At 51.5% G+C, this 27,520-nt stretch overlaps 1 protein-coding gene and 1 long non-coding RNA gene across 3 annotated transcripts; both read left to right on the forward strand.

Moving 5' to 3' along the window:
- The first annotated feature begins 937 nt into the window (after positions 1-937).
- LOC144379811 (uncharacterized) lies at positions 938-12,613 on the forward strand. The gene is made up of 2 exons (XR_013443204.1): positions 938-1,380; positions 12,330-12,613. It is a non-coding gene; the product is annotated as an uncharacterized LOC144379811 (long non-coding RNA).
- Positions 12,614-15,141: 2,528 nt separating this feature from the next.
- On the forward strand, positions 15,142-22,288 carry PHETA1 (PH domain containing endocytic trafficking adaptor 1). Of its 2 annotated transcripts, none has more exons than XM_036080559.2 (4): positions 15,142-15,315; positions 16,797-16,879; positions 17,663-17,806; positions 19,627-22,288. In XM_036080559.2, the coding sequence occupies exon 4, from the start codon at positions 19,644-19,646 to the stop codon at positions 20,343-20,345; it is 702 nt and encodes a 233-aa protein (XP_035936452.2). In that variant the 5' UTR covers positions 15,142-15,315; positions 16,797-16,879; positions 17,663-17,806; positions 19,627-19,643; the 3' UTR covers positions 20,346-22,288. The 2 variants fall into 2 exon arrangements, with proteins under 2 accessions (XP_035936452.2, XP_077917103.1); XM_078060977.1 differs by lacking the exon at positions 15,142-15,315 and adding an exon at positions 15,333-15,464.
- Positions 22,289-27,520: the final 5,232 nt, after the last annotated feature.

The following is a 27,520-nucleotide window of genomic DNA, read 5'->3' on the forward strand; positions in this document are numbered from 1 at the left end:
TATTTATTTATTTGACAGAGAGAGACACAAGCAGGGGGAGGGGAGAGGGAGAAGCAGGCTTCCCGCGGAGCAGGGAGCCCGATGTGGGGATCGATCCCAAGACCCTGAGATCATGAACCGAGCCGAAGGCAGACGCTTAACGACTGAGCCACCCAGGCGCCCCAATGAATTAAAATTTAAATAGCCTCATGTGGCCAGTGATCTCTGTCCTGGATGGCGCAGCTCTGGACATTTTCCATAGATTAACTCATTTCATTCTCGTGACAGCCCTGGGCTGGATACTCTTATTGTTGTTATTATCTGCATTTTATTATGAGGAAACTGAGTCATTGAAAAGTGAAGTCATAAGACCCGATCACAATCTCCCCACTTCAAAGACAGAACACCATTGTCTGAGGGGGATCCCTAATTAAGAATGAAGGCTCTGGGGTCACCCCGACAGATTTAGAATTCTGTGTTCTGCATCCTCTTAGCTGGGTGATCACTTGGACTCTCTAGGCCTCAATTTCTTCATCTGTAAAATGGGGACAGTCACAGGGCTGGCTTGGTTGGGTTGTGGGGGAGAATTTGATGAGAAAACTTACAGCGAAGGCTTGGGAGTTTGGATAGCACTTCCGTGTACAGATGTGCCCAAGAGTGTTGATTGTAATGTATAACTGGATGTGAGTCCTATGTCCCTCAGGGAATGGTAGTGAAGAATGGTGGCCACAGAGATCTTGGAAGCCGCTCCTCCAAGTCCCCTTCAAGCCTTCGGTGAGGGGAGCCCCAGCCCATGTTTTGACTACAACCTCCTTAAAGACTCTGAGCCAGAAACACCTAGCTCCTAACTTTCTAGAACTCTATGAAAGAATACATGTTTACCATTTCAGGCCACTAGGTTGGGGAGTAATTTACTACAGAGCTCAAGGTGGCTTTGGGGGGGGGGGCTGTCCAACCAACCGTTTCCCCATCCATCAAGATCCAGCAGGAGCTAGGAGGTTTGGGAAAGGGTGTCCTTGGCCAGAAAAGGATTATGTAACTGGGCCCTTCTTCTTTCTGCGTGGGCAGTCAGAACTCTCCAGTGGGATTCCCGGGCTTAGGGGTATAATCTGCTGAGGGCAGGTGCCTGATGCCACCGAGCCCCTGCTTCCTTCCCGCTGCTTGGGTTCCCTTTTCTGTCCTCCCAGTGCCTGCGCCTCTCAAGTTGCCCCAAGTCCTTGCCTAAGAAAAGGATGAACAGTTTTTATAATCTGGATTCCATTTCGGGAAGTGTGCACCAAGCTGAGACCATCACAGGCAATCCACCCCATTGTGAGGGGTTTGCTGGGAATTTCCCCATTTTTCAGACGAGGAATCGGAGGCACAAGGCAGTGAAGGGCTGTGCCCCACGTCACACAACCGGTAAGTAAGTGACTAAAGCTGGTCAGCACTCAAGTCCTAGACGATCCAGAACCCCGGCTCATCCCGAGTAATGATATTAATGATAGTCCTAGGCAGAATTAGTCATTATTAAGGCATTACATGCCAGCCACTGTTTTGAGGGCTTTCCGTGGGTTCGTGATTTAATCTTCCCAACAACTGTATAAAGGAAAGCATGTTGTTTCCCTTCATTTGACAGAGGAGGAAACTGAGGCACGACAGCATTGAAGCGGCCTGTGCAAGTCAGGCATTTGCACTGAGGCTCCAGAATTCTGACCTTGGCTAAAGTCGTCTGCGGCGGCCCCGCGCCCTGCGCCCACCCCAAGGGCCCCCAGCCGGGCCTGGGGAGCCACGAGCTGCCCCCTCTTCCGCCCGGGGAATCTGGTTTCGGAGGGGAAGTGACTCAGCGGCCTGAGGCCCCGCAGATAATTATTCACTTCCAATCCCGGTAATTAAAGGCCCTAATGGCTCCGCGGTGGACGCACAAGCTATCACTTCCTCGGTCCCCACCCCTGCCCTGGGATCAGCGTGCGGCGCACGAGCTTCCCCGGCGCGAGCTTGGCAGCTGTCCCAGGCTGCGGGTCGGCGGCGGCCGAACTGCGCGCGGCTCTGGCGCCCCCTGGTGGCAGCCTTGGGGTTGGCGGGCTGGGGAGCGGCGTCCTGAGCAGCTCTTGGCGCGGGTCTAAGCCGGCCCAGCCCCGGGCCCCTCCTCCCGGAGTGGGGCCAAGCCTTCCTGGAAGCCTCCCAGGCTCCAGGTTTGATGCCTCCAATCCACCGTTAAATGGCCACCAAGGTCGAGAACACGGATTGAGGGCATGGTTTAATATCTGGCTTCTTCCTTTAGTGCTGGGTCACCCTGGGCAAGCGACTGGGGCTCTCTGGGCCTCAGTTTCCTCATTTGTAAAATGTGGAAGAGGGATCCACCTCCCTCGTAGAATTGTAGTGAAAATTAACTTAAAAGAATTCATGTAAAAGTCCCTGCTACACATGTAAGTGCTCAATAAATGTTGGTTAATTTCCAAGGCACAAATTTAGTTATGTGCCAAGTCTCTCCCCTGCTCTAAACCTTCCAAGACTCCTATTACCTTTTGAATAAAATGCAAAAGCCTCAGCCTGACAGACCAGGCCCCTTCACAGTCTCATCCTTAGCGACCTCCTCTCGCGACAATATCCACCAATCTCCCAGTGCTCTGGCCACACCAGACTTCTTTCTGTCCCCTGCTTCCTGTTTCCAGACCTTTGCCCACACTATTCTCACTGCCTGACATTGTCTTTCCCTTTACTCTGCTTGGCAAACTCCTATACATCCTTCAAAACCAGCCGAAACATGATCTGTGCTTGAAGTCTACTCCAGTTCCCTGGGGATGTTGCCTCCTCTGGCCTCCTTTGGCACCCTCTTCATCAAGCCTCTGAGGGACAGGGGGTTGTCCCTTATGGTGCAATTACTCATTCATCTGTCTGTATACTCCCAGACTCTGAGCTCTTGGAGGGTAAGGCTGATGTTTTGCTCACCTTTGAATCACTGGCATGCAGCACGAATCGGGCACACATCAGGTGCTTCAAAATGTTGTGTTGAGACCAAATGAAAAGTAGGTGCTGGTGGATGGTGATTCCAAAGCACACAGTTGTTATGTGAGCCTTGGTTCTGTCATCTTCGTGCTGGCTTGATTTCTCTAAGTCTCAGTTTCCTCATCTGCAAAATGGGGATGAGAATAATACCTACCTAACAGAGTATTTGTGAAGATTAAATGAAATTATGTGTGAAGCACAGGACACTCAATCAATGATGCTGATTATTATGAACTAAACCTGTTCTCGGGTCCTCCCTTTACACTGAGGGGTAGGGGACTGAGAACCTGAGAATACGAACCTTCCTTATCTATGCTACAAGCATCAGAATGTTAGCCAAAGTATAGACCCAAAATAATTGATGATAAGTACTCAAACAGACACTTGTATATGAATGTTCATAGTAGCAGTATGCACAGAGGCAAAAGGTGGAAACAACTCAGATGTCCATCAGTGGATGAATGGACAAACAAAATGTGATCTATCCTCAACCATAAAAAGGAAGTACTGACATACGATACAACGTGGATGACCCTCCAAATAATATGCTGAGTAAGGGGCGCCTGGCTGGCTTGGTTGGAGGAGCATGCGACTTTTGATCTTGGGGTTGCGAGTTCGAACCCCAGGTTGGGTGTAGAGATTACTTCAATAAATAAAAAAAAAAAAAGACAAATTCACATAGAATTAAAAAACAAAAACAAAACAAAAACCCACACACAAAAAACCCCAATGTGCTGAGTGAAGGAAGCCAGACACAAAAGGTCACATAGTGTATAATTTCCATTTCCGTGAAATATCCAGAAGGGGTAAATCCACAGAGACAGAACACAGATTGCTGTTTGTTCCGGGTCAGGGGCAGGGAGGATGGGGAGTGCCTGATTCTAACTATGCGGTTTCCTTTTGTGGGGATGAAAATGTTTTGGAACTAGGTAGCTGTGGGGGTTGTACAACATTGTGAATGTGGTAAATGCCACTGAATTGTTCACTTTAAAAGGATTAATTTTATTTATGTGAATTTCACCCCAATTTTTTATTTATTATTTTTTAAAAATTTTATTATGTTATGTCAGTCACCATTCAATAGATCATTAGTTTTTGATGTAGTGTTCCATGATTCATTGTTTTCGTATAACACCCAGTGCTCCATGCAGTACGTGCCCTCCTTAATACCCATCACCGGGCTAACCAATCCCCCTCCTCCTCCCCTCTAAAACCCTGTTTGTTTCTCAGAGTCCATAGTCTCTCATGGTTCGTCTCTCCCTCCAATTCCCCCCCCGCCCCATTTTTCCCTTCCTTCTCCTAATGTCCTCCATGCTATTCCTTATGTTCCACAAATAAGTGAAACCATATGATAATTGACTTTCTCTGCTTGACTTATTTCACTTAGCATAATCTTCTCCAGTCCCATCCATGTTGATGTAAAAGTTGGGTATTCATCCTTTCTGATGGCTGAGTAATATTCCATTGTATATATGGACCACATCTTCTTTATCCATTCATCTGTTGAAGGGCATCTCATCTCTTTCCACAGTTTGGCTATTGTGGACATTGCTGCTATGAACATTGGGGTGCATATGGCCCTTCTTTTCACTACATCTGTGTCTTTGGGGTAAATACCCAGTAGTGCAATTGCTGGGTCATAGGGTAGCTCTATTTTTGAATTTTTGAGGAACCTCCACACTGTTTTCCAAAGTGGCTGTACCAGCTTGCATTCCCACCAACAGTGTAAGAGGGTTCCCCTTTCTCCACAACCTCTCCAACATTTGTTGTTTCTTTCCCTGTCCATTTTTGCCATTCTAACTGGTGTAAGGTGGTATCTCAGTGTGGTTTTGATTTGGATTTCCCTGATGGCTAATGATGATGAACATTTTTTCATGTGTCTGTTAGCCGTTTGTATGTCTTCTTCAGAGAAGTGTCTTTTCATATCTTCTGCCCAATTTTGACTTGATTATTTGTTTTTTGGGTGTTGAGTTTGAGAAGTTCTTTATAGATCTTGGATACCAGCCCTTTATCTGTAGTGTCATTTGCAAATATCTTCTCCCATTCTGTGGGTTGCCTCTTTGTTTTGTTGACTGTTTCCTTTGCTGTGCAGAAGCTTTTTATCTTGATGAAGTCCCAAAAGTTCATTTTTGCTTTTGTTTCACTAGCTTTTTCACCCCAATTAAAAAAAAAAAAAGTAGCCAAAAAAAGGTTAGGTACAGGAGTGAGGTTTGGAGGGGTTTGGAGATGTGTCTCCTCTATTCCTCCAGTCCTCCACAGGCTGGTCTGATCCCCAAAATGGGCTGCTGGAGGCTGGTCTCCTACCCCCAGCCTGGCAGAGGCTGGGGATGGTCTCACAGAGGAGGTGACATCAGTGTGGGCCACTCCTCACCTGCAGATCAGCCAGGGTGGCTCTGAGACCCCAGTGACCATGCCTGTGGCCACGTGAGCCCCTGGCCAGCATCAGGTGACTGAGCATGGCTTTAAGGTGAGCCAAAGGAGCGGTGGGCAGGTTGTCCAGCTGAGGCTCTATCCTCAAGGATGGCCACAGGGCATTCAAGTCCCTTCTGGCGAGTAAAACCTTGAGATGCACAGCGAGGGATAGGAAGCGGCTACCAGGGAGGAAGAAAATGGAGCCATGGGCAGAGGCAACGGGTGTAAAGAGGCTGCAGTGTCCTCTGTGGGCTATCTGGGGCTGGGCTAGGGGAGCACCTCGGCCTTGGCTTGTTCCTGAGCCCAGAGCAGGGCTCTGCAGTCACTGCCTGGGGACGCCTCTGGACTCTAGCACATATGCTGGCTGTGTGACCTTGGGCAAGTTACTTCACCTCTCTGAGGCAGAAGGAACCACAGGACCAAGGAGAGGAGGAGCAGAGAGGAGGAAGGGAAGTATTCAGCAATACTCTTGGAAACAGAAGTAGGAAGCTGAGGGCGTGTGCAGAGAGCAGCTGAGCCCCACATTTCCATTTTCCTCAAACTGGGCTCTCTTCAGTTTTGAGATGGTTGCCCAGGACATGGCCATCAGGGTGGCTGCCTTGACTTCCCCGTGCTACGGTAGCAGCACCTGATTTTCCATGTGGTCTCAGTTCAAGATGTTCCCTGGGGCTGACCTTCCCATCCCTGCTCCAATGACTGGTGCAAGGATGGGCAGGTGGACCAGTGAGAATCAATTCCAGGCTCAGGCAGAACTGCAAGAAAATGTCTTATTCCATTCTAAAATTTTAGAGCTGGAAGGACATAAGCCTGGAGCTTCTGGAGGGCCATCTTGTCTCGGAATGAATATACTCAGAGCAAAGCAAAACTCGGAGACAGAGAAACTGAGTCCTACTGATATCTGCGTCTAGATCCAGCCATACCTGAAAAGCAGTTACTCTTAGACTTCTCAGCCATGTGCGTTAGCCAGTTCTCTTTTTGGTTGAAGCCTGTTTGTGTGTGGCTTTTAGTCACTTAGCAACTGAGAGACTCCTGCCCAAGAACACCAGTGGTGCCTCCCAGGAACCATACCCCACAAAAAGTCCCTCATGGGTCTCTCACGCCTGAAACAGGAGACGAGGACATGGTCCTGGGGTTGGAAGTGTGGAGTAGCAGGTGCCGGGCAGGCTGAGAGAAGCTGGGGCGCCATGGGGGCAGGAAAACACTCTGCTTATTGGGCTGAGATCTGTTGAGCCCCTACTATGTGCCAGATATTGGGGATCCAATGGTGGACACTACAGACACTGTAGTCTGTTCTCATGCTGGAAGACAGATAATCAGTAAGTGACCTCTTAAATAAACAGACAGTGACAAGTCAGCAAGGGCCTCAAAGTTCACTGAATTCTTCCAACAACCCTTATTTCTGTTTTCTGGACGAGGAAACTGAGGCCCAGAGAGGTGAAGGTGACTTGCCTTAGGTCACAGATCTACTCAGATTCCAAGTCAGGATTCGAACCCAGGTCTGGCACCACAACTTTTTAGTTTTTGTTAATTATTTTTTATTTATTTTTATTTTTTTAAGATTTTATTTATTTATTTGACAGAGAGTGAGCACAAGCGGGGGGAGGGGAGCAGCAGGCAGAGAGAGAAGTAGGCTCCCTGCTGAGCAAGGAGCCCGATGCGGGACTCGATCCCAAGACCCTGGGATCATGACCTGAGCCGAAGGCAGCCACTTAACCAACTAAGCCACCCAGGCGCCCCTGTTTTTAAATTTTTCTATTACTCGAAGATGTTGAACTTGTGAGCAGGAGAAGGTAGTAACACCTTACAGTTATTGAGGATTTACTACCTGCCAGCACCATTCTGAGGGCTTTTTATTCTTAACCAGATAGGGCAGCAAGATTTAGACCCAAAGCAGGACGACCTGGATTCGAATTCACTTTACTCACTGCATGAGTTCAGGCAAGCCATTTCATCTTGGTTTGTTTATCTGTAAAATGGGGATGGTAAAGTCGTTCCTACTTCTTAGCATTGTCATGAGAAGCAAAACACACAACATGAGCTCAGTGAACATGAGCTATTACTCCTGAAACCCCTCATAACACCTTATGAGATATGGGGGGGCAGGGAACGGGATGACATGACACTGTGATTTCTTCTATTTTATAGATGAGGAAACCAAGGCACAGAGAGGTTAAGTGACTTGCTGAAGGTCACACAGCTTGAAAATGGAAGAGTGGGGATTAAATCCATTATTTTCATAGGCAAATATAAGACTCCCCTGGCCCTTCTGCCATCTTGGGTGCAGCTCAGGGATCACGCCTGCCAGCCCCGTCTCCTTTCCGGGCCCAACCCGGTCTAGCAGGAAGAAAAACAAATCCCACTTAATACACAGACCAAAGGCAGCCATTCTGCCATTCTGGGAAGGGGCGTGGCTTATGCCAAGGGGAGGGATTATTCGTTTGCAGGTTTTGCTAGGGCAGGACGGGAGTAAGGGCAATCATGTTTCTTTGGACTTGAGCTGGAGCCAGCTACACACTTAGGCTTTGATATCCAACAGGCTTGGGTGGTAGTTACCAGCTCTGCCCCTTACTGTGTGACCATGGGCACGTTACTCACTTTCTCTGAGCCTTGGATTGAGGATTCCATGGGAGGGTCTGGGTAAAAAGAACTTGGCAGATAAGCAATACACCTTGCAGGGGCTGCCCGGCTGGCTCAGTTGGTAGAGCCTGCGACTCGATCTCAGGATCATGAGTTCAAGCCCACGTTGGGTGTGGAGCCCACTTTTAACTAACTAACTAACTAACTAACTAACTAAGGAGCAGGTGAAACTCAGAAGAGGTTCAAATCCTTGGGAGAAAGAACTCGGGGGTCAGTGGCAAGGAGAAGGTTTGAGGAGGGGGGAAAGAGAGGCCCCATAAGAGAGGGAGGGGACAAGGAGGGGAGTTGGCAATGCTATGGAATGAGTTGGCAAGACCTTCTAGGTCTCTGTGCTTTCAGCAAAATTCTGCTCACACCCAGGACCCGGCCTCAGGCTGCTGGTGCGGACACCAGAGGAGGGGCCCTTGAAGTCAGGGACTCTGGCCCTTCCGGTCACTCCCCTTCCCCCATGTGCCTCCCGGCCTGCCGTGTGCCAGGCCCGTGTGTTGTGGTGGAGGACAATTTCAGTTCCTTCTTGGGGCTGGTGGGTTCTGCCCACTGTTGGGCTAGGGCGGCCGCTGTGGAAGGAAACTCTGCCTCAGACCCCTGCCTGGAGCACTGTCTTCCTCTGCTGGTGGCTGAGCCAAGGGGGGGAGGCGAGATCTGGAAGCAAGATGGCAGGTCCTGTGGGCACCTTCCCAGGAGGGCTGGCTCAGGCCCTGAGTCACGTTCCAGTCGCCCAGCACTGACTATGTGCCCAAAGCTGTGCCAGGCATGGGGACGCAGCTTCGAGAAAAGCAGACAAAACTCCCTGCCCTCATGGGCCTACTATCTAACGGGGGTCGGGGTGGTGTCAGAGGTTAGGCTCAGAGTCGTCAGCCCCAAGTACACTGCCTACAGTTGATTTCTCCTGTGGTACTTTTTTTTCCTCCCCTATCTCATGTGCCCTCTGGCCTCCTCGCGAGTTCCTCCTCATCTAGCCTTCTGAGAAAAGCCCATTGGCCTCCTGATCTCATCTCTCCTCTCTTCTTGCTCTTTCTTCTCCAGCCACATTGGCCTCCTCGATATGTTTCTTGCCTCTGAGGCTTTGCATTTGCTGTTCCCTCTGCCAAGAAAGCTTTTCCCTCTGGATATCTGCATGGTTTGTACCCTTATTTCCTTCAGGTCTTTCCTGAAAAGCACCTTCTCTGGGAGATGTTCTCTGGTCCCTCCTTGCTAAAAGGGCAACCTCATTGTCATTCACAATCCCTATGTTCTTCCCCTGCTTTATTTTTCTCCTTGACTCCTGACTTCATCTAATGTACTGTATGAATGTTGCTTCATTTTTCCTTCCTCTGGTAAGAGAGGGAAGGAGCACTTGTCTATCTGTCTCTCTCTTTTTTTTTAACAATTTATTGAAGGGGTGCCTGGCTAGCTCAGTCGGTAGAGCATGAGACTCTTGATCTTGGGCTCGTGAGTTGGAGCCCCATGTTGGGTGCAGAGATGATTTTAATAAATAAATAAATAAATAAATAAATAAATATTTAAAAAACCAATTTATTGAAGTGAAATTCATATGACATAAATTGACCATTTTATTTATTCTTATTTATTTTTTAAAGATTTTTTTGGAGGTGGAGGGGCAGAGGAAGAGGGAGAGAGAGTCCCAAGCAGACTCTGTGCTTAGCGCAGAGCAGAGATCTGTGCAGGGCCCAATCTCACAACCCTGAGATCACGAACCGAGCAGAAAGCAAGGGTCGGACACTTAACCAACTGCACCACCACGTGCCCCCAAAAGATTTAATTTTTAAGTAATCTCTATACCCAACATGGGGCTCGAACTTACAACCCCAAGATCAAGGGTCACGCGCTCTACCAACTGAGCCAGGCAAGCACCCCAGAACTCCATTCCTTGATTATGGCTGAGTAATATTCCATTTTATGGATGCACCATATTTTATTTATTCATTCATCCATTGATGGACACTTGGGTTGCTTCCACTTTTTGGTTATTGGGAATATTGCTGCTATGAACATGCATGCACTTATCTGTCTTTTTATTTTCTTTCTTTTTTTTTTTTTTTTTACCTTGTATCCCTCGTGCCTGGGACACAGCCATGCTCGATAAATGTTGAAAAAGAATAACTGATTGGAGGAAACAAAGGCATTGGACTCAGTGGGGTGGAGTTGGGGGGTCACATGTCTGGAAGAGGGGATGGCTGAGTGAGGACTTGAAGGAGGAGCCTGGAAGTGGGCCACACGTGCAAAGGCCCCGAGCATGGTGCATGGTGGGAGCAGAGGGAAGCCAGGTGGCTGAAGCTGAGGGAGTGGAGATAGGGCACCATGCACGAGGAGCTGGAGGGGTGGGCAGAGTCCAGGACAAGTAGGACCCTGTCACTCTCAGGGAGGAGGCGGATTTGCTTCTGAGGCAGTGGGGAGCCACGGAAAGGCTTTGAGCAAGAGAGTGCCATGACTTGGTTTGCCTTAAGTTTCACTAGGATTCCCTCAGTGGAAGATGGATTCACTGGGTGCAGGGGTTGCAGGGGCAGACGGGAGACCAGAGAGAAGGCCACTGCAGCTGTCTGGTGAGAGCTGAGAGCTGATGGTGGCCTGGGATGAGGAAGTGGTGGCAAGGATGGAGAAGTGACTGACTCAGACATGGTTTGGAGGTCAGATCATCAGGATTGGTAATAGCAGCCACAGTGCAGTTCTGGTTCTCAAATTCCCTTTTCCAGGCCTTCTAAATCACGGCCCCTTCTCCAGCCCTCCCCAGTTCCCAGCCACAAAGATGCTCAGCTATTCACAGCGGCCAAAGGTGGGAACGACAGAATATCCCTCAAAGGATGAAAGGATAAACAAAATGTAGCGTATCCGTACAGTGAAATATGAGTCAGCCATAAAGAAAGGAAGCACTACTGATAAATGCTGTGATGTGGACGGACATTGAAAACACTATGCTAAGTGCAAGAAGCCACACACAAAATGCCCCATATTGTGATTCCACTTACATGAAATATCCAGAATAGATAAATCTATAGCAACAGAAAGTAGAAGCAACATACTGAATGTGAGAAGATATTCCCAAATGATATATCCAATGAGGGGTTAATATCCAAAATATACAAAGAACTCATGCAACCTAACACCCCAAAACCAAATAATACAATTAAAATAGGCAGAAGACATAAATAGACATTTTCCCAAAGAAGACATACAGATGGCCAATAGACACACGAAAAGATGCTCAATGTCACTCATCATCAGGGAAATGAAAATTAAAACCACAATGAGATATCACCTTACACCCATTGGAATAGCTAGAATTAAACAACAACAACAACAGCAGCAACAAGAAATAACACGTGTTGGTGACGATATGGAGAAAAAGGGACTCTCCTGATGGTGGGAATGTAAATTGGTGCAGCCACTGTGGAAAACAGTGTGGAGATGCCTCAAAAAATTAAATACAGAAATACAGTATGATCCAGTAATCCCACTACTAAGTATTTACCCAAAGAAAACAGAAACACTAATTTGAAAAGATATATGCATTCCTGTATTTATTGCAGCATTACTTATAATAGCCAAGATATGGAAGCAACCCAAGTGTCCATCCAGAGATGTGGTGTATGTACATAATGGAATATTACTCGGTCATAAAAAAGACTGAAATCTTACCATTTGCAACAACATGGATGGACCCTAGAGGGTATAGTGCTAAGTGAAATAAGTCAGACAGAGAAAGACGAGCATCACACAATTTCACTTATACGTGGAATCTAAAAAACAAGACAAATGAATAAACAAATAAACAACAACAAAAACCAGAAAGAGATCCCTAAATACAGAGAACAAACTGGGGGCTGCTAGTGGGGGAGGGGGTGTTGGAGATGGGCGAAATGGGTAAAGAGGAGTGGAAGGCACAGGCTTCTAGTTATGGAAGAGTAGTCACAGGGATGAAAAGGACAGCACACGGAGTATAATCGCTAATATTGTAATAATGTTGCCTGGTGACAGATGGTGGCTACACTTGTGAACAGAGCATAAGTATAGAGTTGTTGAATCACTATGTTGTACACCTGAAGCTAACGTAGCATTGTGTGTCAACTATACTTCCATGAAAAAAAAAAAGACAGAAAGTAGAATGGTGGTTGCCAGGGGCTAGGGGGAGGGGAGAAAGGGGAGTGACTGCTAATGGATGTGGGGTTTACTTTGGGGTGTCAGGAAGGTTCTGAAACTAGATAGTGTTGGTGATTAAACATCATGAATGTACTAAATGTCACTGAATTGTTTCTTTTATTTTGTGCTGGTGACTTTTTTTTTTTATTTTTTAAGATTTTATTTATTTATTTTAGAGAGAGAGAGATTGAGACCGTGCACATCAGAAGCAGAGGGAGAAAGAATCTGAAGCAGACTCTGCACTCAGCATGGAGCCTGATGCGGGGCTCCATCTCACGACCCTGAGATCATGACCTGAGCCAAAACTAAGAGTAGGACGCTTCACTGACTGAGCCACCCAGGCGCCCCTGTGTTGGTGACTTTTTAAAGCTGGGAGCTGTATCTTTTTTCTTTTCTTTCTTTCTTTTCAGCTTTACTGAGGTATAATTGACAAAATAAAATGTAAGATATGTAAAGCATACATCATGATGATTTGATATATATAAACATTGTGAAAAGATTCCTCTCCCCTAGTTAACACATTCATCAATGTGTTTTAGTGTTTCTTTTTTGTTTTTTTTTTTCTTTTGGTGAGAACATTTAAGTTCTACTCTCTTAGCAAATTTAAATTATACAAACTGTTATCAACTAGTCACCATGCTCTCTCTCTCTCTCTCTCTCTCTCTCTCTATATATATATATATATATATATATACTTAAAGATTTTATTTATTTACTTGTCAGAGAGAGAGAGAGAGAGAAAGAGCACAAGCAGGGAGAGTGGCAGGCAGAGGGAGAAGCAGGCTCTCGTTGAGCAAGGAGCACAATGTGGGGCTCGATCCCAGGACCATGGGATCATGACCTGAGCCGAAGGCAGACGCTTAACCAACTGAGCCACCCAGGCATCCCTCACCATGCTACATATTATGTTTACTTTAAAATGGTTAATTTGGGGGGCTCCTGACTGGTTGGCTCAGTTGGTGGAGCATGCAACTCTGGATCTCTGGGTTGTAAGTTCAAGCCCTATGTTGGCTGTAGAGATTACTCAAAAAATAAACATTTTTTTATATAAATAAAATGATTAATTTTTTGTTATGTGAATTTGACCTCAATTAAAATTAAAACAAATAATAAGGAATTTTTAAAAAAGGATGCCAGGTGGTTGCTTTCTGCTTTCTGCCTCTTTCACCCATGCCAAACCCCAACTGCTGCATGAGGGGCTCTGAGAACCAGGGTTCACAGACTTCTGGGAGAATTTCCCCACATCAAGACCCAGAAGCCTTTGTCCCTGGCATTTTCCTTATCTGGCGAGTGTCTACATTTGTGGAAATTCCAGCTAGCCTTTCTTGGCTAAAGAATTACAGCAGCATCAGGTATAGGTGGATTCAGGGGCTCAGCCACTATCAGATACCTTTAGGTATCTGTCTCTCTCCATGTTGTGGGTCTTGGTCCTACTTTCCTCTGTGCTGGCTTCCCTATCAGGTAAGCTCTAGAATTCAACCACTCCTCTCCACCCCCACTGCTTCTGCTTTGTTCTAAGTGACCACCATCACTTGCTCAGACTACTATAATAGCATCCTCCCTGGTCTCTCGCCACTACCCTTCTCTGTAGTCCATCCTTCTCATGGCAGCTAGGGACCATGTTGAACCTAAGATAGACCATGTTCCTCTCCTGTTCTCAAAACCTTCTCATGGCTCCCCATTCTTCTCAGAGTAAAAGTAAAATCTTTCTTATGATCCATTAGGCTCTAAGCAGCCTGGCTTTACCAATACTCTCTGACCTCATTTCCTATTATTATTTCACGTGCCCGCGTGGCTGCAGCCCCATTGGGCCTGCTTCCTGTTCTTCAAACATGCTTGGGATGGTCCCATCTCAGGGCCTTTGCACATGCTGTTTCCTCTGCCTGGGACAATCTTCTCCTGGACATCTACATGGCTCTCTCCCTCACTTTATTCAGGTCTCTGCTCCTCGGAGAGACTTTCTCTGACCACCTTGTCTAAAATCTCACTCCCATTCTTTCTATTTCACTGCCATGGCTGATTGTCTTCCTAGCACAAATCATTTCCAGAACTCAGTTGTTGACTGATTAAGGAAGAGTGCCTGGCACACAGTAGGTGCTTAGTAAGAGGCTGTAGGATGAATACATGATCGTGGTCTGTCCTGTTCCTCTCTTGTCCTCAGGCCTGGACTGGACAATGACTGAGTCCTGGATGGTGGCAGCAAAAGCAGGAAATAAAACAAAGGTCCACGAGGTAGAACTGTGTTCTTTTGGGTGGAATAAAAAGAACAGCAGTTCCTGTTTGCTGAAAGCACCTACTGTGTGCCATGAACTTCATATTCGATGACTGTCTTTATTTTACAGGTGAGGACACAGAGACCTAGAGAAGTGAAGTGACTTCTCAAAGGCCCACAGCAATCAAATGGCTCAGTGGGACCCGAACCCACGCCTTCCCAACTCCAGGACTTTCCCTCTTCACTGGGACAAGGGGGAGGGCTGCCAGACACCCTGTGCATATAATACATTCCTCTACTGACTTTGTCAAAACGCCTTAAATGTGCTGTATAGTGGTTTTTTTCAATAAATTACAAATTTTCAGCAGAGTTGTTTTTCAGATTTAGCTAGGAGCTAAATTTGCTAAATCTGGCAACGCTAGCAGGGAGGAGCTCCAACTCAGGCCTAGGGCTGCAGCGACTGGTCCCGCCCACGACCCCAGATCATTTTTCCAGGCAAATCCGCCGCCTGTCCTTACCCCTTGAAGCGCGTTCGGTCTCGGGGCCCTAGGCCTCTTTCCTGGGATAGGACACTGGGGATTCGTGAGTTAGGCGCGGTCCCTTTAAGAGTGGTTTCGGAGGGCAGGCCAACGGGGGCGTGGCGAACCGAGGGGGCGTGTCGAGTCGGCGCTGGCCAATCCGGGGGCGGGACGAAGGCGGGGGCGTCCCCGGCGCGGGCGGGTTGGGAAGGGTTAAAGGGGCGCGCCCGAGGGTCGTGGACCGTCCGGCTGCCCCCGCCTCCTTCCGTCCGAGTGGCGCTCTCCCGCGGCTGCGCCAGCCGGGCCGCCCCGGAGACAAAGCGCCGCCGCTGCCGCCGCAACCGAGCGGGTCCCGGGCCATGGCCGGGCGGCCCCCCGGCCCCGCGCCTCCCGTCCCGCCGCCGCCGCCGCCTCCCTAGGCTGCACGGCGAGGTAAGGCCGGCCTGGCGAGGGGGGACCTGCGGGTGGCCCTGCGAGGGGACGCGAGACCGGGCTCGGGGCCGTCGTGGGCCTCGGGGTCCCCGGCTGTCTGGGGAGACCTCTGCTGGAGAGAGCTGCCCATCTGCGATAACACGCCACTGGTAATTTACCCATTAGGTACCCCAGGGACCGAGCTTGGCCGACGATCCCCGCCCCATAAGGGACCTCAGCCAGTGGTGGAACTCTGGCTCCCACGTTCTGCGGGGAACCACCTCATCTGGGGCTCTGGCTGTCCTTTAAGGAACACACCAGACACAAAGAAAGGGGACGAGGGCAGCCAGGAGCAGTGCCAGACCTGGAGAACCAGCCTCTGCAATGGGCAGCAGGGCTGCCTCGAGCCTGAGGCGGGGGTCCTGGCGTCCCTGTTGGCCCCCGCTGGAGAGGCGCTCTTCTTCAGGGTTCTCAGCACGTTTTTCTGCCTGTACCTGCCACACCCTCTCCCCCATGCCCACTGTTGGGGACACTTGTGGCAGCTGGATTCAATCTCAGCACCTGTGATCTGGCTTCTTGAATTGAATGCCAAAATGCCATGCCTCAGTTTCTCCAGAGTCCTGGGTTCTGGGCCAGCTGTGTCCTTGGAGACCTTGAGCTAATTATTTGCCTTTTGGACAGCATCTTTCCTGAGCGCTCCCTACCTGGTAAACATTTTGCAGAATGGCTCCTCCGGATTTATTCAATCCTTCCCAGAGGGATGGATATTAATATGCTCATTTTATAGATGAGGCTCACCCAACTCACAGTGGCAGTGCTTTTGGTGCCTTTCCCATAGTTTGCCAGTGGGTTTTCCTCATTCTAGCCCATCGAACCCACTCCATGGCCCGTTTGACAGATGAGGAAACAGGCTAGGGAAGGTGAAGTGATATTCTTTAGGTGGAGGGGAGAACTTGGCCCTGGGACCAGAGAGAGGCCGGGCTCTCTCCTGCTTCCTGCCTGGCCAAAGACTGTTGAATCAACAGCAGTACCCACAGTGGACTCTGAACTTCTTGGAAAACAGCATGAGTGTGAGGAGATAAGTGGGTGACCAGGCCCTCCCAGAGACGAGCCCGCACCCCTGCTGCTTCCCGCCCTCCCTCTCCCTTTTTTTTTTTTTTTTTTTGCTGGGCTGGAGGAGGTAAGGGCGATGGGCAGAATGTGCTGGCCGGTGACCCTGGGCCAGGCTGGCCCCATCTGGGCAGTAGGGGGAGGATGGCTGCTGAGCCATGAGGGAAATTGCTCTTCCTTGGGCCTTAATGGGGTGGGGACATCCCAGGATCAGCCCCTTTGTGCTGGTTGCCTGGAGCCTGTGACTCTGGGCACAGCATTGTGCCTTTGGGCAAGTTACTTAACCTCTCTGTCTCCATTTTCCACATCTATGAATGCGGGTTGATGAACAGATCCCTTCTTACGGGGCTGTAGAGAGATTTCAGAAGATAATTGTCTGATTCATTCTACAGGTATTTGAGCACCACCTGCATGCCGGGCACTGGAATTCAGGCAAAAACCCCCTGCCCTCCTAGAGTAGGCAAAGATGACCCAGGTAATTTCAGGTTGGGGTATAGGAGAGTGACTGGGGGGGGGTGTCTCTTGCATACTGAAGGTCAAGCTGAAACTGAAGGATGAGAAGTCAGCCATGTGAAGATAGGAGAAGGGCATTCCAGGCAGAGGGAACAGCCAGGGCAAAGGCTGGTGTGTTTGAGGAAGAGCAAGGAGGCCAGGGTGGCTGGAGCTTAATGAGCAAGGGGGAAGAGGTTGGGGAAGGGCACTTGGAAGCCATGGGGAGGACTGAATTTAATACTGGGACAAGTAGGGAGTCATGGGAGTGTTTAGAGTAGAGGAGGGGTGTGGTTGGACTTATCTTAACAGGATCCCTCTGTGGGGAATGGATTGTAGTGGGGCCAGGGGAGGGGCCGAGGAGGGAGTTTGGCTCTTACCCTGAAGAACAGGGGCAGGGAAGGGGCAAGGGTGGAGGCAGGGAGACAGTGAGGAGGCTACTGCAGCTGTCGAGGCGAGTGACGATACGGACGAGGACGGGGAGGTGGTAGAGGTCAGAGATATTAGGCCACTGACTTGGAAGAGGTTGGGATGGGGGGGGCATCAACTGGGCTTGATGAGTGCAGAGTGGGGGTGGGGGGAGAAGGCAAAGCCGTTTGCTGTGACAGAGAGTGCTGAGGGGAGCATTTGGCCAGGCTGAGAGGAATATCAACAGTGCCGCTGCTGCGTGTGTAGTGTGTGCCCAGCACCATGCTCAGCACCTTCTACAGAGTCACTGTGTCATATCACAGCACCCTGACGTAGGTGCTGTCATGATCCCATTTTACAGATGTGGAAACAGAGGCCCAGAGAAGCTTAAAGCTTGTCCAGGGTCACACAACCTGGACACTACAGAGCTGACGTTTGAACCCAGAGAAGAGCAAGCCGATACCAGACTGGGCAGAGGGCAGGGAGGCAAGCAGTGGCCTGCAAGGTAGGAGGGTGATGGGGCAAGTAGGGTGGGTGGTTCCTGTGAGAAGTGGAGCCAGGGTCCACATGGAGTTGTTGGGGTGTGAGGGAGAATGCATGAGTTCTGTTTTGCAGAGAGAGGAACTGAGGCTCAGAGCAGGGCCACGTGTCTGAAGTCACTCAGCTCAGGTAGGCAGAGCAGGGATTAAACATCCTGAGCCCTCAGGGCCTCTCTCTGACCTTGGCGCCACTGCTAGGTCAAGACAGGCTGATCTCAGCTACTAAATCATAGCTCGTGTTGCCTCTTCCAGGAAGCCTGCCTTGACTCCTCAGGCAAGTTAGATGAGGTGGATTCAGTTGGGAGCAATCGTTCCTCTCTGCTCTGGGTCAGGTTGCCTGGCTTGGCAGATGCTCCCAGGAGAGTCACCAGCCATACCTCATTCCTCTAGGCCTTGAGTAAGGCACCACCCAGGCTGGGGAATGAACATTAATTGAGTACCTTCTGCAATCCAGGGACTTTACATGCTTTGCCTCTTGAAAAATACAGCTACTGTCCTATGCAGAGTGGGGCTGTGAAGCCCAAACAAAGTGGCCATGAAAAACTCCAAGGGAGGGTACGGTTATGTTGGGGGTCCAGGTTCCACCTCCCAATTAGTCCCATCTGGCCAGTGTTGCCCCCATCATGTACTCCTTGGGGGAAGGTGGATAAATATCACTGGGCCAAGTGTATAGAGTTAGAGTCTTACGCTTTAAGTGGGTACCTGGTGCTCTCCCCATTCCCTTTCTATAAAAAAGCCCTGGGCCTTTAATCTGGGTCACTTCATAATAGTCTTTTCTGCCTCTCCCCTTGCCCCTCTGCTCTGGCCTCACCAGCCTCCTGGCTGTTCCTCAAGCGCAGCAGTGGGTTCCTACCTCAGGGCCTTTGCACTTGCTCTTCCCTCTGCTTGGTATGTCCCTGGGACTCCCTCCCTCACCTCCTTCAGGTCTCTGTTCAGATGTTACCTTCTCAGTACAGCCTTTCCTGACTCCCATTAAAGTCAAACACTCCTTTTGTCCCTAACACCCCGGCCCCTTCCCTGTATTATATTTTCTACAGCACTGAAGACCACCTGGGAGATGTACTTTACCTGTTTGTTAATTGTCTGCCCTTTTCCCCTGCCACTAGCATAGCAGTACCCTGAGGGCAGAGACCCTCTCTGTCTTGTTTATGGTTGTACTCCCAGTGCCTGGAACAGCACATGTGGGTGTTTAACAAATGTTTGATGAATGAAGGCCCTGCAGATAAGTTCTGTTCATGTCCCCGTTTCATGATGGGCAAATCAAAGCCGAGTTATAAAAGCAGAGCTGGGACCTGGAAGGGACCACAAAGCGACAGCCGGTCTGGTTTCTGGGGATGATGAAAACATCCACCCCTGAAATGAGGCCTGGGTTTGAATTTCAGTTCTGCCCATCTTGCTTTGTGACTGCCTGAGAGTGACTAGCCTTTCTGTCCCTTGTTACCCCACCTGTCAAACAGGGGTGGTGCGAGGCCCTGCCCACCGGGGTTTGCTGCGAGATGAAGTGAGTCAGTGCGTGTAAAATGCTTGGCCCGCAGTAGTCATCCTCACCTTACCTTGCGGAGGCTTCTGGGGCCAGTGAGCCCCGAGTCTGGGCCCCGGCTCTGCTGAGGAGCTGCGTGAGCGTGGCCAGGCCGCTTCTGCTCCAGGAGCCGCAGCTTCCTCACCTGTGCGAGGGGCGTTGAGGGCCGCCGGTGGCCGAGGGTGGTCGCGAGGTCACGGCGAGGCGCGGCGGTGAGGGTGGCGGTGGCCATGGGAGTCACGGCTCGCTGTCCCGGGGGGGGGACAGGCCCCGGCGCGGCCGCCATGAAGCTGAACGAGCGCAGCCTGGCCTTCTACGCCACGTGCGACGCCCCGGTGGACAACGCGGGCTTCCTGTACAAGAAGGGCGGCCGGCACGCGGCCTACCACCGCCGCTGGTTCGTGCTGCGCGGCAACATGCTCTTCTACTTCGAGGAGCCGGCCAGCCGCGAGCCCGTGGGCGTCATCATCCTGGAGGGCTGCACCGTGGAGCTGGTGGAGGCCGCCGAGGAGTTCGCCTTCGCCGTGCGCTTCGCGGGGGCCCGGGCGCGCACCTACGTGCTGGCCGCCGAGAGCCAGGCCGCCATGGAGGGCTGGGTGAAGGCGCTGTCGCGGGCCAGCTTCGACTACCTGCGGCTCGTGGTGCGCGAGCTGGAGCAGCAGCTGGCCGCCATGCGGGCCGGGGACTGCGCGCCGCCGCCGCGCCGGCCCCGCGCGCTCCCGCCCAAGGAGAACGGCTGCGCAGTGTGGAGCGCCGAGCCGGCCCCCCCCGCCGCCGCCCCCCCCGCCGCCGCCCTCATCCTCAGCCCCGCGGGCGCCGCCGCCTCGCGGCCCGGCCCCGCGCCGCCGCCCCTGCCTCCCCGGCGGCGGGCCTGGGCCCCCAACGGGCCTCCGCACGCCGGCTCCTTTGCCCGGCTGCACGAGTGGTATGGGCAGGAGGTGAGGGCGCTGAGGAGCCAGTGGCTCGGGAGCCGGGCCCAGCCCTGAAGAGCTGAGCGGGGCGGGCCAGCCCTGAGCTCGCCCCCGGGGGGCCCTGCTTCTGGAGGGACCGCAGCCCCGGGCCTCGCCCTGACAGCCCCTGCCCTGGGAGACCGGAGGGGTGGGGGTGGGGGGGTCTGGTTTCCGGGCCCCGGCTCTGAGAAGATGCTGGGTTCCGAGGGGTGCTTTAGGACTTGTGGGACTCAGAGGGGGCCACGTGCCGCTTCTGAGGAGCATCCAGGGCCTCGGGGAGCCTCAAGAAGCCGGAGGCCTCGTATCCAGGGAACTCGGGCCCCACGCCCCGCTGGAGTCACCCAGCAAAGGCCTGTTGCTGGTAACAGGCCCCCCGCTGGGGTGACTGCGCCCACGGGAGGATCTGGGGCCTGAAAATGCCGGGTCAGCCCTGGTCCTGGCCACTCGGACTGGACCTGAACTTGGACAGACAGAAGCCTTGGCCGTGGGGCACCACACCTGGGCTTGACCTCCTTTTGCTCCGGGGCCTGGCTCCAGGCCGCCTGCCTGGCTCCAGAAGCAGGTGCAGAAGGCGGCGCAGGCGCAGGTTTTAATGCCTGACCGGTGTGGTGAGATTGCCTGGTCCCAAGGGCTCTTGGCTTGGAGTGGGGTTGGAGGCAGGACTTTGCCCTGGGCCTCAGCCAGGCCCTGAGAAGGTACGGCAGGCACAGTAGTGGCCCTCTGCTTTGGGCCATGTCTGTGTCTCGGTGGTGGTTCTCACATGCCCTCCCAAGACTCCTTAACCACTTCCTTCAGCCTCCTTCTGGAGCGGGTCTTCTGCCCCAGCCTGGGCTGGGGCCTCTCAGGAGCTCGCCTGACCTTGTCCAGTCCTGAGCTGGGCAGCTGTGGCCTGAGCTGACTTTCTAGCCGGGTTCCCCAGGGATGGGTGGCCGGGAGCTGACTCACCCCCCCAGAGAGGGCCTGGGTGCTGATCTGGTACTGCAAAGGAACAGCTGCCAAGCTGTGTTTGGCTTCTGGAACCCCCTCCCTCCGTCACAGTCCCAGCCCACCTTCACCCCCAGTATTCTGATGGGGAGACCGGGTCTTGCTTTGCTTCAAGACCGACTGTTTTACTGTACTCACTCACCACAGTGGCCATTCTTCATCCAGGGAGAGTCTTCGGGGGCTGGGACACCCCTGGCCCTCCAGCTGGGTTATGTTTACAGTTCTCAGTGCCCCACACTGGGGACCACTGAGGACACATATGCCCCAACCTGTATTTCCCCAGAGGGTTCCCCTTGGTGACAGTGGGACTTGGTCCTGAGGCCCTTTCCTGCTGTCTTTGGAGACCCTGGGGCTTGGGGAAGAATGAGGGGTGTCTGTGTGTGTCTGCAATCACCAGCTCACTGCTGGCTCAGTTGACTGGGGCTACAGTTTTAATTTAATTTTTAATACTTAGGGTGTTTTCACTGCTTTTGTTTCTTGTTAGCTGGTGGGAGGGGATGAGGTGCCCCAGCTCTGGGCTTGCCTGAGGGTTGGCACTGCCCCCAGGGAGAGGGTCAGGAGCCTTGGCTGAAGACAAAGGCACCTCAAGAATCTCACCTGGTTCTCTACCTTCTTCCCAGCAAGTCCTGTTCTCCTGACAGGTGCCTCTGGGGTCTTTGTACGCTTCCCACCCCCCTCCTTTCCAAGTCCTGAACGGAGGGGGTGGGGATGGCTGCTCTCGTCCATAGGCTCTGGGTCTCCAGGGATGTTAGGATCTGCCCAGAGCCCGTGTCCTGGCCAGACCCAGCTGGTGGGGCGAGGTGTCGGCCCCCATCCTGGTGCAGGTTTACAAGCTCTATAAAGGTACAGTGCCTACCACTGCCCCCCTTAAGGCCCCACCCCCCAAAAAAGCACAAGATGGGGTCAGGCTGCCTCCAGAGTTGGGTGGGGACAGAGATATCAGGCAGCCTGGGAGGGAGATGCAAAGGCTAAAATAAAAAAATTTGTCAAGTGATGGCTGATTGTGTCATTTTTCCCCATCAGAATCCTTCATTGCAGAGCAGACCCTACAGGAGAAGTGACTAGTGTATGCTGAGTGCCCATGGCTGATGCTCTGCCAGGCACATTCTCAACCTCTTATGGCAGATAACAGCTCCATTTTACAGACGAGGGAACTGAGACTCAGGTTAAGAAAGCTGCTAAGTTCTCAGAGCTGAAAAATGTCAGAGCAGGGACGTAAACGCCTAGAATCTTATGGAAGAAGGGCAGAGCCTTCCAGAGGAATACCAGGGGGGATGGAGTTGCAAAGTTCCTTTTCAGAGGGGAGAGGAGGCAGGGGGAAAGGTGAAGCTTTAAAAGGTAACTGTGGGCTGAGGGCCTGACAGTTGGCAGGGACGTCAGGGATGGCAGATGGAAGGCTCCGCCCAAAAACCTGCCTATTCTCACAGATCAGTTCATGGTGGTTGCCTGGGGGCCTGGAGTGAGGAGAATTCTGGCATCAGTGCTGGTTCAGAGAGAAAGAGCCTGTGATTGATTAGTGATGTCTGCTATGAGCACAGGGTGGATGGTGGTGGTGCTCATGCTGTGTATCTTAGACTCATCAGAGCTTGTTTGCTGGGCTAATGGGGGACTCACAGATGGGGAGGGGCTGGCCCAAGGTCACCCAACATGACGGACCAGGCCCTAGGTCTTCCTAATGTGGATTCAGAACTTGAGTCACATGTCTCCCTAGCCAGCCGGGAAAAATCATGCACACTCAGGAAGATGTGGCTTAGGATGAGCAACCTACCGTCCTCAGTCCACAGAACAAGTTCAAGAATAAGAAATGAAAAGTATCAAGGTCAGGGAATCATGCCACTGTGAGCATTCAGTGTATGCTGAGTAATTACTCCCACCTCTCCTGGGACCACAGCTTGACATGGGAGCTGGGGAAGTGGTTCCCCACACAGGCTGAGTCAGGGTGCTGCCTGTGGTATTTGTGACCACAACCTCTGCAGGGCCTGGGGTATAGGATGGAAGAAGTGGCAGGAGAGAGATGGGCGGGTGTGTGTGTGTGTGTGTGTGTGTGTGCGTGTGTGGTGGTCACAAGGGTGCCCTCACCTGCCAGGCTTTTTAGGGCTGGAATGTTTCCTTGCAACCCCCTGAAAGGGGGAGGGGAGACAAGTTGGTCAATGCTGGAGTGGTGTGCATCCATCTGCTAATATGTCAATGTTTCCGCCTGACTGAGGGGGGATGTTTGGGGCACGTGTGTAAGGATGACTAAAACATCCCAGAAGCATGAGAAATTGTCCTTACCCAAACAGTGTTTGGGGCATATTGTATATATTCAGAGGGATATTCTGAGAAGCCACTTGGGGTAGGGATGAGAACCTCAAAGAGGGCAACCAGGCCAGAAGCTAATGGGCTGGTTACCCACATCCATCTACCCTAAATGGTTAGTTGTGCTGCTCCCACTTGACTTTCAGGGATCAACTTTAGCTGCTAAAGAATGGCTGTGTGACCAAATTTCAGCCAATGAGATGTGAGTAGAAGGGTCTTCTTGCTTCTGAAAAGAAACACAATGAAGAGCTCTTCATTGCTCTCTGGGGGTAAGTTATGTCTGATGTCTGGAGCTGTGGCAGCCATCTTGTGATCATGAAGTAGGCCATGCTAAGGAAAATATGCCCTGCTGGGTTTTGTACACACTTGAAGATATCCTTGAACTGACAAGTCAATGGACAAAGAGACTGCCCTACCCCTGGACATCTTGTTATTTGAGGTAATAAATGTCCTTGTTTAAAGCTTTGAGAGGGACTTTTTTTTTTTCTTTGTAGCCAGAGGCTTCCTAATAGGTAAGTTCGAGTGACTGTAGCTGTTCCCTCTAAGGAGCATGGCTCTAGGTGACCAAGTGTAGGGCTGTTGTCAGCTCAGTGGGGTGAAGGCTAGTGCTGGATGGTATTCCCTGGGACATCCTTTCCTTGGAAGCCTTCCATCTCCTCTTCTGAGCGAACAAATATTGAAAGAACAGCACTGCACCTTACATTCTAAGAGGGGTGTCCCAACTGTCCACTCCCCCCAACCCCTCCCCAGACACCTTACCTCACCTTAACGCAAAGTTGGTTATCGAAAAGTTCCGACTACTTGTCCCAATTTCTAAAATCGCGGCATATAAAGTGAAACTCAAGAGCAGTAAAATGATAAACTGCTTAATGAAGCCCAACTCCAGATTTGCATTTTCTGATGAAGACTTTTTAAAAAGGTGGGCCCACGAACCGCTTTTTTATTTAGGGTTTCATCAAAACGGTTGCCTGCTCCTGACGGGTCAGAGCCGGCTTGGTCTGATCGCACTTGGGGCCACGGCCACGGCTGTTCTCACCAGGAGCAGCTCTGGAAGCACCTGGGGGCTGGGGCCGCCGCCACTGCACTCCCTTCAATGTCCGGGGGAACTGTCATCATTTCTCTGGCTGTGGGGCCGAGATCCCAGGGCAGAGCACCCAGGCCTTCCAGACTGCAACTCTTGGGGGACCAGCTCTGCCGTCGGTGCACCGCCGCCCCGCCCCCCGGGCTTGGCACTGAGATGCCAACCCCTGCCTCCCCCGCCCCTGAGCTCCCGCGATTCTTCCCTCCCTGACAATGGTTGCGGGGCAGGAGTTGGTCTCAGATGCAAGCTGAGCCAGGCAGGGTCCTGGGAACTTCGGATTGGGAGGAACAGACTCAGGTGTGAGGCGGCCTGAGAGAGAGACCGTCTGGTGCCCCAAAGGCCGGCTGAACCTCCTGCCTTTGGATTTCACAGGGTCTCCCTGGATCTTCCCAAGAAGCCGTTCGCACATCTCTAAGTGGATCAAAATTTCTCTCAACCCGACTACGCCAAGACACCCAGGGAATGTTTGTTCTGCACGCCTGTGCTCTTCTGTTTCACCAGGATCCTTCCAGGGGCCTGGCATACCCAGTGGGACCAACACAATGAAATTAGATCTGCCTCCCATTTACTGACACCTGGGACGGCCTAGTCACCTTGGGGGGGGTGGGTGGGTATGGTTTAAGATGCAGATTCCTGGGCCCTGGCTCCCGGAAATCTGGGTCAGTGGGTTGGGGCAGGACCCAGGAAGCTGCATTTTGAGTAGGAAACGGAATTTTAGGGCCATGCTTAGGAAATGCTAATTTAATCTTCAGAGAAACTTCTGAGGCAGTGTGGTAGCCAGCCCCCATGATGGGCCCTGATGATCCTTGCCTCCTGGTGTCCATGCCTTTGTGTTGTCCCCTCCCACACTGAATCATGACAAGCCTGTGTGGCTTACAGATCTGGGTCACGGAAGACACTGCAGCCTCTGCCTTGCGCCCTCTTGGCTGCCATGTTGTGGGGACACTCGAGCAGCCCTGACAGAGGAACGGAAGCCCTCAGCCAACAAGCCAGCACCAGCCTGCCGGTCATGGGAGGACACCATCTTGGAAGCAGATTTTCCAGCCCTGGAACAGCCTCAGGAGATTGCAGCCCCGTGGTTGGCAGCTTCATGGTACCCTCATGAGGGACCCAGGAGCCAGAACCACCCAGTTACACCACTCCTAAATTCCTGACCCAACAGAGATTGAGAGGTAAACGTTTACTGTTTTAAGCCACTAAGTTTTGGCATTGTTATGTGGTAAGAGTCAGCAAACACAGGTAGATATTATTATGATCTGGTCCATTTTACAGATAAGGAAACTGAGTCTCATTGAAGGACCCCAGATTACCTGATAGTGGAGAGTCAAACCCAGGCCAGGCTGAGTCCAAAGCTAGTGCTTTTAACAACTACACCCTGGGGGGCTGTAGATCACGGAACCAACGGTCTTATCCCTTCATGGTGGCAGATGGGAAAACTGACCTGGGGTGAGGAGTCACCTTGGCTAAGGTCACTCATGGTGCTGTTCCCTGCCCCTTCCCTACTGCCCTTGGGTTTACGGGGGTGACTTCAGCCTCCAGGGTGCCTGCAAAGGCAGCCCAGATTCTAGAGCAACATATACCCTGTGCCTTTAGCTATGGACAGCCTGGCCTTTATTTTTATTTATTTATTTTTTAAAAAAGATTTTATTTATTCATTTGAGAGAGAGAGACAGAGCACAAGCAGGGGGAGAGGCAGAGGGAGAGGGAGAAGCACTCCTGAGAGCCTGGCCTTTGGAATGATCTCTAGAATAGCCACCCTAGCAGTCATGGGTTAATCAGCCAGCTGAGGTCTGGTTTTTTCACTCACCAGTAGGTGATGGGAGATGGGGCTGTTGGCCCAGTGCAGGAGCTTAACTAGGAGCCAAAGGAGGGCAGGAGTAGGAAGCAAGGACCATAGCGGCCTGAGGGTCAGGGCCTATGGTAGAGGTGGGCCTGCTGCTCTCCTCTGGCTTGCCACCTCTCCAGGCAGATGGAGTCTCCTAACCTCCTAAGAATGCTAGTCTGACCATAGCAACCCCCTGCCTCACACCGTCCATGGCTCCCGGTACCCTCAGGAGAAAGGCTATTTCCCGCCATGGCTCAAGGATCTTCAGGATCTGACCCCCATCCTTCTTCCTTCCTCCACCCCACCTCAAATTCCAGCCTCTTTTGGACCTGTTTCTCCATGTTCTTGTCCCTGCTTCTCTAACTCCTATAGTATTTCATGTGTCAGGTGACATGTCCTCTCCTCCAGGAAGCCTTCCTGGATCTCACTACTCATACTCTCATGGTTCCCCATGTTTCTGCCATTGGATCACTGAGCACACATAGGCACTCAATAAATACTTATTACCCAGACAGACAGTTACCAACTTTCCCCCAGCTCAGCTCTCTGCTCTCCCCTGTCCCCTGATCAAAACCTACCATCACCCTCCTCCAAGGCCTTCTCTGGCTTCTTGTACCTTTCTGGTCTCTCCACTCCCCACTTGCCCGTGCTCCCTAGTTCAGCATTCCACATTTCTGCGTTTTTTACTGCATTTTCCACTCCAGGTGGACAGCAACTGCAGACAATGTCAACACCAAAGATGATGGCCCAGGATGGAGCTTTAGTTCCCAAAGGCGGGGGCACCTGCTTCCGCAAGTTCTTAGGTGGCTTGTGTCAGATGCGGCTTCTTCTCTACTCCACCCCCCACCTCCACCCTGGGGCCACATCCTGGGGATTTCTGCCTTCTGTTTTTCCAGAGCTGTGAACCCAGGGTCCAAAGGGTCAGTCCGTGGCTTTGCTTCATTTGAATCCCTACAACCACCTTATAAGGAAGGTGCCATTACTATCGCTTCCACTGTACAGCTTGGGAAACTGAGGCACAGA

The sequence above is a fragment of the Halichoerus grypus genome, chromosome 13, assembly GCF_964656455.1.
Source record: "Halichoerus grypus chromosome 13, mHalGry1.hap1.1, whole genome shotgun sequence".
In the NCBI taxonomy this organism is placed as follows: Eukaryota; Metazoa; Chordata; class Mammalia; order Carnivora; family Phocidae; genus Halichoerus; species Halichoerus grypus.